The sequence below is a fragment of the Anneissia japonica genome, unplaced genomic scaffold, assembly GCF_011630105.1.
Source record: "Anneissia japonica isolate Jap-2015-1 unplaced genomic scaffold, ASM1163010v1 scaffold324_len738069_cov173, whole genome shotgun sequence".
NCBI classification, from domain to species: Eukaryota; Metazoa; Echinodermata; class Crinoidea; order Comatulida; family Comatulidae; genus Anneissia; species Anneissia japonica.
The window spans coordinates 487,267-498,724 of NW_022692196.1; the positions used below are offsets into that span (position 1 = coordinate 487,267).

An 11,458-nucleotide genomic window follows, 5' to 3' on the forward strand; every position below is an offset into this window, starting at 1 on the left:
ATTTTGGGAAACTAGATCTACATTTTGAGAAATTTACGCCTACGTTTTGATAAATCAGACATTGAATTTTGCAATTACATTTTGATTTTAACATGGACTTTTGCTGCGTATGGCACCCCATAGTGTAGAAGCTCGTCGCGATCATACCATGAGCTGTCCACTTGCGTCAACTCGCATGAAATCGCCTCATTTTAGGTCAAATCGTGTCAAGTAATGTCGGATTGCGTCAGTACACGTCAATTCGCGTCAACTTACAGTATAATTATTAATGAGAATTTCAACAAAAAAAACTTATTTTATTATTGTAATTGCAATTCTTTGATATTCTTTTCAAAACAATAATTTTGTAACAATTTAAAGAAAACGTATTAGTATTTTGACTTCTTTTGACTCCTGTGGTCTTCCTTTTGACAATGTGTCTGCATGTTCCCTGTATGTGTACTAAAGTACACACTTCATTCTTACAGTATTTTTGCATTCATATTCCTTTTTTAAAATTATTGTATTTATTTTACTTTCAAATTGTAATAAAGGATTAAATGTGGGGAAATTTAAACTTGATGCATTGTTATGATGTGCAAGGATGTATCATTGTTTTGTATACTACGGTTGACACATGTTGGGACACATTTTATTAAATAGAAATTGAAATTTAATACTGTAATATGAAAAATTCATATTTATTTCTCAAATATTCTGAGAGCTTATACAATATATAACTCTATATTTATGTACTGTACACGTGTTATACATCTTAATAAAAGCTTCTATGCTCTAGTGAGTCTGTTACTTTTTAAATTTTCTATATAATACTTAATAAATATACAGTGAAGCGTTTCGCAGTCCTTTGTCATTGTGTGATTATTCTCATGGTTCTAAAGTTCTCAAGGGTTACACCGTTACATTATACGGTACTTTTTTTAACTTTTGTACATCATACATAATAAATAAAAATAGATAATGCTTTACATACTCCTGTGTCATTGTGTGTTTGGTCTCATGGTTCTAAGTTCTTACATTCTCATGGGTTACACCATTACATTATAATTTTTAAAAATTTTCTATAATATATCTGTACAAAATGAATAAAAATAGATAATGATTTACGTACTCCTGTGTCACTGTGTGTTAAATCTCATGGTTCCAAAGTTCTTACATTCTCATGGGCTACACCGTACATTATACTTTTTAAAGTTTTCTTTATTATACCTGTACAAAATAAATAAAAATAGATAATGCTTTACGTACTCCTGTGTCACTGTGTGTTAAGTCTCATGGTTCTGAAGTTCTTACATTTTCAAGGGTCACACGGTTACGTTACCTTTTTTAAATTTTCTATATTATACATAATAATGATGAAATAAGAAACACATCAAATCTCAATCAAACAAATCATCTATGTAAATTTCGTCTAGGTATTCATCGTCTGCAAATTGAGCATCTTCATTCATGGTGTCTTTATCATCTCTGTTCTGACAGTTTGTACATTGACAAAGACCGGAGCATTTCATGTTCATTTTATTGCACTGACATCTGCCTTGATTGCACCCGGTCTTACAACCGCATTTGATGATCTCCATTAAACTATGCCTACTATATTATTTAAAATATACAATTTTAATTTATAAGATTAATTTTTACATGAACATAATAATTCATACTTAAACAATATATTAAATTTAAATGTAAATATAATGACATTAACGAATAAATAACAATAATTAAACGTGTACATAGTATCTATCACTACTACAATAACAAAATTATTTTTCAATCTTATAATCAATTTTATATAGCCGGAGTTAGTTTCGACCTAGGCAAACCTTTGCTAAAAAGGTACACTTTCTACATCAAAAGGCTTTTTCTATGAATGCAATGACCTGTTCGAAGCACGAACTCCTGTAGACCCAGTACCGTTACGATTTTCAATCGTACGGGAAATCCACTCACGAAGCTAAGTGGGGTAGGGCCTGCACAGTCAGCACCATTTTTTTAAAGAATGTTTTTAATACATTGTACAATGTGTCTGGGTAAGGTACTGACGGGACTACACTACACTTGGTAATGATAACTTATTATTGCTATCGATTTCGTGTCGATGTAACGACGATAGCAAACAGGGTGGAAGTCTTATCACATCCTCGTAATCGTATGTCTTTCCCTCATCCATTCCAACCAAGACACAAGAGGCACATCCTAGGCTAGTTAAGACACAAGTTTGTCAGCTATAGTTCGGTTATGACTGTCTAAAACTATCCATAATTGGTTACAAGTAACAATCTTCAAGAATCTGGTTACTGTAACTAGAATTGGAGTTTCATTAGCAATTTCTTCGCGGTGAAAACAACACTTTATTACGACACCGGCACGCTGTCCGCCGCTAGTCGCCATGTTGTTGTTTACTGTTGTTGGCTGCACCACAACACGTGAAGTTATTGTAACAAAAACAATTTAATAGTAGTCTAAAAAATATTATTCTGTAATTAAAATACAAACTATATCTAATTATAATGTTTAAATTTGTTTTTAAAGCAGTAATACGAAGTTCGCAAATCAAAAATACAATATTCGAACGAGTACAGTGACGAGTACAATGACGTACAATGTCGTGTGCTAATCTAGCGCAAAGAACTTTCAATTTCGTACGTTTAAACGTCATTTTCTCGTATTTGCAGAAGTTCTGACGGTCGAACTTTTTTTTTGGTGCTTTTAAATGTTATTATAATAATTATAATAATGAGTGAAAGTTAGGACAATTTCGGAACGGGACTGAACGTTAGGATTTTCACCCCATGGCCTAGATGATGGATGTTATAAAAAAAAACTAGTATTTAGTGACACAATTACAAAAAACGCACTGGAATGGTTTTTTTTCTGCTATTCCTTTGACAGCTTACTAACGTAAAACCAATTGAATATCAAAGCAACAGGTTAGATCTAAGGTTAATTGATGATCGGGTGAATTATTTCTGCGATATTGTAGGCAGATTCCGATAGTATAGGTGTAATTTTGCCCTACCTGACGTGGAAATGTACCGAATACTCAGTACATTTGAAAATAACTGCGAAAGAAATCGCAAGTTGTTCTCGGGTGGGACTCGAACCCACGATCTCCAGATCATTAACCTGGCATCATACCAGAGCACCGAGCTTGCGCCTGATGGCCAGGGTTGAATTCGAGTCCAAGTAAGCAGCGGGTACTGCAGTGTTGATAGTAATTGTTATTGTCGTGATGGAATAATAGACAATAGTGATCTGGAGATCGTGGGTTCGAGTCCCACCCGAGAACAACTTGCTATTTTTTTTGGCAGTTGTTTTCAAATGTACTGAGTATTCGGTATATTTCCACGTCAGGTAGGGCAAAAATACACCTATACATGTTTCTCCTGACGCAAATCCAGTTATTGTCTATTATTCCATCACGACAATAACAATTACTATCAGATTCCGATAGCTTATCAACCTACAAACTAACGATTCACAAATATTCATTGGATGTAGATGATTCAATGGGGCATATAGTGTATTTATCTTTCTTAGATCTGCGACTAGAAATATAGTAACCGCACGACCAAATGATAATGACGTCAGGTCGAGATCTGATAAACCAATACAATACAATCAAAAAACGTATCTGTAATATACACAAACGGAGACATCTGTTCTTTACTGAAATTTTTGTGGTTTATCTTTGCTGTGTTTAACACACAAACATTAAAAATGCAAGTCCTAACCTAATTTTTAGGCGAAATCAGAGACTCTGCTTTTAGTATTATACAGTATCGAACTAGTTTATATCCGTAACATCAAAGATAAAGAAAATCACAATTTACTTATTTATTGTTATATTGTATTAATTATATTCGTTAACGTTTGTATTATGATAAGACGTTAGTTTCAATTGAGTTACAGTCATGATTGTAAAATAATTAACTAGGACTTAATAAGGATATTATGTTAAATTGGTATTAACTTGTTTACCAGGATATAATGTACTAATAGTATTAGGCTTTGCAATCATTTTACGTGGTCTGGATTTCTTTAAAACCGGATTAGGCCTAACTGTTTTAATAATTCTAATGCTGCAATAGTCTAGGACTATAGCCCATTTTTCTACATAGCTGTTTTTACTAGTAATTTTCTTCCAATTTATCAATAATTCATAAGGCTTCGTTTTAACTGGTCTCTTTCAACCAGTCATTCTGTTTGATTTTTCTATTGCTTCATTTACATATTTTGAATGAACAGTTTGATCTTGTGTTTTTCAGTTGATCTGATAAATCTAGCTAATGCTTGCGTGTCAATAAATTTTGTTTAGTCAGAAGAAGGTGCTACATTTCTTGTTTTCATTTGTTTTCAGTTTTGTCTGGTTAAATTTTACTAACACGATTCATAATAAACATATAAACTATAAAATATGTTATATAAAAAAATATATTATTTATCTTTTAATATAACTTGTAATAATTTTGTACTTTGCAAGGTTAGGAGTACATTGTTGTCCCGTTTCAAGAGCTGTATGAATTTACCCGTAATTTCCCTACTATAGTGTAATATTTCCGGTTCAGTTCATTATTGAGGACGATATTGAGTGTTTTATAAAAGTGTGAAAACAAGTAGAGCCGTTCTATACAAATTTTAACAATGCGTTTTTTTTTTTTTTTTTTTTTTTTTTTATACTTTTTTTTTTTTTTTTTTAATGGAAGTACAAATATATCACATTATATCCATCACGCATGGTTGGGTTACTGGTTTCAGTTATAGGCCTACATCAACAAAATCATTGTCATATCAGTCTGTTTAAGAGCGTTTTACCAAGCAACATACATTTATTTCTTCATACTTGGAAAAGCTCATCTCTACTAGCAGCAACAGCGTTTATAATTATGTTTATATTTATCTGAACACTTTTATTCGATTGCAATGTCTATTCTATTTTGGACGTCACTCATACTTTTGCAAATTTGCATCGAGGTCTCAAGCCTGTCGGCATGTGGTAACGCACATTCGATTGCTCTTTGTAGCTGTTGGAGGATTGATGACTGGACTTGGGCCGTTAATTGTACTGGACTTGCACTAAGAGCATTACCCACCGAAATTCCAGTGAACACTACGTATCTGTAAGCATTGACCTGTTAAATATAACAGCGTGTTTATAACTAATGTTAGTAGTTGTTATGTTGAGCAACGTGCCTGAATGCGAAAATTCAAGGGTGTACTACTTGCCCACATAGCTCAGTTGGTAGAATATCCTAATGCTGGAAGTTCTTAGGTTCGAACCCCGAACGAAACAATACCTTTTTTTTAGAAAAATATATATAGGCCCTACTGTTATTAGGTTTAAGGGTTTTAGTTGGAATACATTTTTAAATGACATTTGGTCAGGCATAACATTTATAGCGGCCAGTGAAAACGTACAGTAAGAGAAATTGTCATAGTTTTGAAATCACCCCACAATTATAAAGTGTAAAATAAGAAAACATAGTGAGCAATGGGCATAACCGGTCAACGTGAAATAGTACAGGTACGTGGCGTTTAATATACAGTGATTTTAATGAAAAACGACAACAAATTGTATTTTATAGTTTTACAATAAACCCCAATTATACATTGCGCAATATATGGCAATTTAAATCTAAACCCGTTTTATTATTTAAAAAAAAGGTAAAATTATTACACACACATTTTTAAGTATTCATACGGCGAACGGTTCCTAACTGGCATGGGGCTTTGAAACCTTGCGGAAAATGAGTGGCTTCCAGACCAGCAGCCTACGGCTTTATTGACGCTTACCTCAAAGAACACGGCAAATAATTTTGCACGAGGGCCTGTTCTTATCTAGATACGCCATTTCATATAAAACAATTAAAAAAAAAGAAGCCAACAAATATGAAAGATTGCTTTTATGATAAATTAAGATGTTTTCCTTCAATAATTATTCTAAACCTTTAAATCGTTATTGTTACTCTGTACAAAGGTATGCTGGGACAAACAATTTAGCAGAGATAGACAATGATACGTTGCTTCGATTGCCAATCTTACACCATATGTAAGTTTGTACAATTTTAATTGTATTTTGTAAGAGAGGTTTATAATTATGATTTTAGTAAAATGTATTGTTTCGTTGTTCCCTTAAAAATCACAAAAAATGTCATAACATATTATTAATTATTTGTGTTTTTTTTTTGTTTTTTTGGGGGGGGGGGTGGCGTTTGTCGTAACATTATGAATACATTAATTCTATTTTATATATTCAAGTTGATAATTTTATTTTACTACAAAATGAGCAAGTTAATTTCCAATTTTATGATTTTGTATTTTTCAAGAGACATGGTATCCGACAAATTTTGATTTTATAATTGTCATGTGATTATAAATTACGCGGTATCTTTATTTAGAAACACATAATCTTTATAAAACATATTGTAAAACAAATGTTATATTGCAGCCCATACTTTTTGTATAAATGTTTTTTTTTTATTATTGTTTACAATACAAAAGGGTTACAACCAAATTTACGAAAGAGAAACTATCATTACAATTAATATAAAAAACGACAATTCTCAAATTCTATTGTACGTTTCTCACATTTAGAGTGTTGGACTATAACAAACTGAGTACTTTACCTAAGTTTCCAAAAGGAATCAGAACAATGTATGTATTGCTATATTTGCTTTTACTACAAAATAATTAAATTATTATATTAATATGAGCCTATTGTATACTTTACTTCTTTATTTTCTTCTTCATTTCCTTCTCTTTCTTCTTGAATCATCAGCGTTGTCGTCATCATCATTATCAAATCACATCAACAAGTACAACAAAAGCAGCTTCGCTCAATTGACAAACCTGGTGGGTAGATTGCCTTGCCGAAGGACACAAGCAAAATGCATATTGAACCTCTGCCATTAAAGTTAAGAAGCAGAACCGTAACCGCTGCGCTAAACTGCGCCCATAAACAATCAGCATCAAAATCACAACCACCATTACCATCAGGCTAAAAAAAAAAAATGTTGTCTTGCCCTCCGCGATCGACCAAAAAATCGGGCCGGCATTTTTTTTATTTTTTTTTATTCAAGTACAAATTCGAGAAATACCACTTCCGAATGTAAAATTTAAAACATAAAATCGGAAACAAGCATGTACTTTTAGCAAAATCGGTCATAGATGCATGCGTAACATCGGTAAAATAGAAGGCATAATTTTGAGAACAGAACGCGACGACGACAACAACGTATGCACGCAACATCGGATCTTTCGCGGCGAGCTGTCAGGCCATGACCAGATCTACAGATCTAGACCTAGCCTATTCTTTACTATTGCTGTACAGGTTGTGGTTGCTTGAATCAAAAATCGCATTAATTACTTTACGGTATATTGAACAATAAATAAAAAATGCTTTGGTCTATCCAACTATAAGGCCCCATAAAAAATATTAGTTTATCACCCCCTCCCTCATCATTTTTGGGGAAATTCAGATTTTTTTTTTCAATCAACATATATTTTAATTTTAAACGGTCGTTTTTCCATCTTTTTTTTATTTGAAAAGCTCAGGGTGTTTATTGGTACACAAAAAACATATTTTTTGAATATAAATTTAATTCCATTGTTAAGACTTTTTATATATGTATCCCTAACCATTGATATATAGGTAAAATGGGGGTGAAGTTGGCAAAAAAACAAAAAAACAAAAAAACAAAAAAAAAAACAAAAACACTTCCTTTGCTCATCAGTTTTTATTCTTTGATAGGGTGATAAACTAATTTTTTTTTAATGGGACCTAAACGAAATATTTTTCCTTTTTTTCTAGAAGTTTACTTCGATTGTATTATATAGAGGGCGGTTGTTTGGACATTTTTCGTAGCCATAGTAATGGTAATTGGTAAAATGGTACTTTATAAGTTATTTAAGAAATTTTTTGAGGAATCGTTCATATAACTTTCTTGTATGACTATACGTTTTGTGGATTATAAACATTTAAGGGCAAAACAACAATTTTTTTTTGGCCTCAACCTGAGACTATAAAACAGACCTTCAGACAATGAGACACTTGTGTGCGGACAGCGTTCAACCGAATATGAACTTGTATATGCACTTGACCACCATCACATCAGTCACCATCCCATTAGTGTCACCACTACCATCACCAACGTCATGGCCAGCAGCATCACCACCCACCAAAATACCACTACAATTACCAATACCATGCAGTGGCGGATTTAAGGGGGGAAGTCGGCCTGGGCCCACCTAAATTTTTCAAAAAGAAAAAATATATATATACTGTAGGCCTATCCAGATCAAAGCCTGATTGGATTTATTCGGTGTAAACACCAAGCATAGCCCACGAAAGTCTAGAAGAAGACTTATTTTCAGTGGGGTCCTGGTGGTGATTGGGCAGTAAACCGGGAGAAAATCCCTTACTCTTTATGCACACGGTACCAACGGCTTAAACGTCTCATCCGAAAGAGGGTGCGCTATTTTAACTTCAGCCCTCTAGCTGAAACACAAGGAGTGCGATGGGAATTGAACTGGAAACCTAGAGATCTCCACGGTTTAGCGCGCACACAGTAGGTACCACTAGATTAGCCGATTGAGCTAATCTGCTCTCTGTGTTAACTGGCCCTTTGTTGAATGCCCATCTAATTTTCACTATAATATATAAACTAAAAGAGCCGTGTTTGGGCGGATGCACGATTTAGGGGTGCGTGATAGTCCACACTACCCTAGTCCCACCATGAATGGCGTGAGAATGTTGGGGCATTTTGAGAATATGAAGTGCCCGGAAATTGCACTCTTATACCTCATACCTTTAAAAATCTTACCGGTAATTCATATCAACAATACAACAAATATTTTTCCTAATACAATTTAGGGGGTGCTATCGCACCGTCTGCACCCCTTTCCCCATATCCGCCAAGCCGCAATTATATCAATTGTATCCGCTCAATTTGCCCAAAATCAAATTTTATTTATTTTTTATTATTATTTTTTTAATCGAACAGTAGTTCCCTCGCGACGACGAAGCACAGGGCAGCTGATCATTGAGGCTGACATTGGTTTGCAAATAGCGCACGCGCAAATATGCTCTATAAGGATGATTATGAATAATTCATAAGATTTTACCAAGCAATCCTACGTTAAGAAAATTCTGGACTGGACGGCCTGCCGTCCGACGAACGACTAGGTCGTCGGATAGAAAATTTAAAAAGTGTATAATTTGCCTATCAAAATAACGTTATTTTGATTGCCAGTCCCTAATATCGTGGTCTAAAAGCACATCTAGAACCATACTAAGCCATAAAAACACTCCCTATGAACCCGTAGTTCGGACCCGTCCGTCGGACACGTTGGACTCCTCGTCGGGCAAATTTTGGCGCCACCGCTGGTTTTAGACGGAGGTGTCTACAAAGTCTATGTGAAATTCCTTCCCTGGGCCTCGTCTATCTTGATCCGCCACAGCCAATACTTTTACCATTATTGTACAATAATCTATAATCATTCTTTGTAATTCATATAAAAGTAATGCTCACATTTACAGGTTATCTCATCAATCCGTGTTTAGCTGCATTGTCATACATTGCTACCAAAATCAACAGAATATTCACAAGCTGGTATATATCTTGATACTGAAGTTTCAATATTTCGTCACCGACACAATGACGAGACACAAATTTTAAAAATGATATTTTTTTATTTGTTCTTTGACGTTTTGATACGTACACCGAACTCTACTTTTTTACATAATTGTTGAGAGTGCAACTACATTAGTTGATTAGACTAAGAAGCAGTGCACACACCGAGAAAATAAAGTTTTAATTTTCAAGAACACACTTTTAGTTGTTTATCAGAAGGCGCGTCCGGCGTTGCACTCGTTGTGATCGGCTATATAAGGCATGGCTATAGGGTAGGACTAGACATAAAAATTAGATTCTCTAACTTTCCGAGGCATAACACTACCTATTTACAGTATAACTTGGAATAGGCCTATACACATGCATCAAGTGTGGAATTATTAGTAAAAACATAATAGTTTAAGCAGGAAAACCTAATTTGTATGCCTATGACTTCATTGGTAAAATATAAGCTAAAAATGTAATACAATTTGTGTTTGAGATTCCTTTTTTTACTAAGAGACAATTAAACAACGTATAAACAACCTATGCTGGATTTATTTTTATAGGTTTCATGAACAGACACATACTTTTCACGCTAGTTATCAGGTTAATTAAAGTTAGGAGAAGAAAACTAAATTGAATATTTGAATTGTTTAAACAGTAAAAGTAAAACTTTTTTCAAAATGTTGTTTTGGTCGAAATTGAAATGTGTGTCTCTTCGTAAAAACTGTGACGATTTATTTAGTGAACGTTCAAATATTAAAGCTAACTTATAAGTGTGCCTCATATATAAAGCAGATAAAGGTACAACTTAAACCGTCCTATCATTAGGTTTTAATAACAGGGTACAATAATTCGTGTTAAACTACTATGTTACGTTTCTATCATTGATATATATATATATCTATTTTTTATTCACAGATCTGCTAATTACAACAACATTGAATCCATTGATGGTGCTTTTCAGGGTCTAACTGCACTTGCTCGAGTGTTCGTACTTTAGCTATTATACATGTATTATTTAATAAGCTAACTTGCAGTCTATAACAATATAAGTTCCAATTTTGAAAAACCCCATAACCTCTTCTATTGGTCCAGTAAATATTATACAAAAACATTGTGCAAAAAAAGTTAACTTTGTAATTTAATTGCCTAATTTGTAAATTAAAGGTATCAACATAATTATAGTGAAAATTTGAATGCGAAAAAGTTTCCCTGTCAATTAACAAACATATAAATAATACATTTCCTCTGATCTTTTTTTTTTTTTTTTTAATTAGCTGGTATTGATTTTCGGATTTTCGTAGTGTCTTTCAATTAGCGAAAGCTAAGTTATAATGACCACCTGTTTCTGGTTAGAAGTTAATAACTAATTATTTTGCGAACAGTAGGCCTACATCATTAATATTATTATTTTTGTAGAGCGCTGAACTCAAACAAAATAAAAATAATAAAGAACACAACATTTCAAGATTCAAAAGGCCTTCTGAATCTGTGAGTACACAAGTTACTTATTAATCAGTCATTTTGTTTTATACATTGACATTAAAGTGATGTTGGCCCGTAAATGCAATACGTGGTGGGCAACTTATTAAATGTACCAAGATAAAATTGTTTGAGTTATTTCGATGACATGGTAATAATGTCTCCATTTGCAAGTGGTCTTCAGCGCCTTCTTGATATTTGTATGATAATATGTTGATGATGTTTACTACTTTAGGACATGTGATTACATCAAATTGTAGCGACGCCCCTGTAAACAGGGCGTAATGAATACAAGCCAATTGTAGAAATTTCAAAAGGTGCTCTGATGAAGTTAAAAGCTTTTTATTTAAAACGTTATA

General features: G+C 33.4%; 1 protein-coding gene across 1 annotated transcript in view; it reads left to right on the forward strand.

The window, feature by feature from the left end:
* The first annotated feature begins 4,802 nt into the window (after window positions 1-4,802).
* The window catches only part of LOC117100200 (leucine-rich repeats and immunoglobulin-like domains protein 1), a 9,713-nt gene continuing 3,057 nt past the window's right edge, over window positions 4,803-11,458 (forward strand). The window contains exons 1-5 of the mRNA XM_033239794.1: window positions 4,803-5,120; window positions 5,978-6,049; window positions 6,595-6,654; window positions 10,536-10,604; window positions 11,037-11,108. Of these exons, the coding sequence (XP_033095685.1) occupies window positions 4,924-5,120; window positions 5,978-6,049; window positions 6,595-6,654; window positions 10,536-10,604; window positions 11,037-11,108 (470 nt within the window). The 5' untranslated portion in view covers window positions 4,803-4,923. The remainder of the gene's footprint in view (window positions 5,121-5,977; window positions 6,050-6,594; window positions 6,655-10,535; window positions 10,605-11,036; window positions 11,109-11,458) is intronic.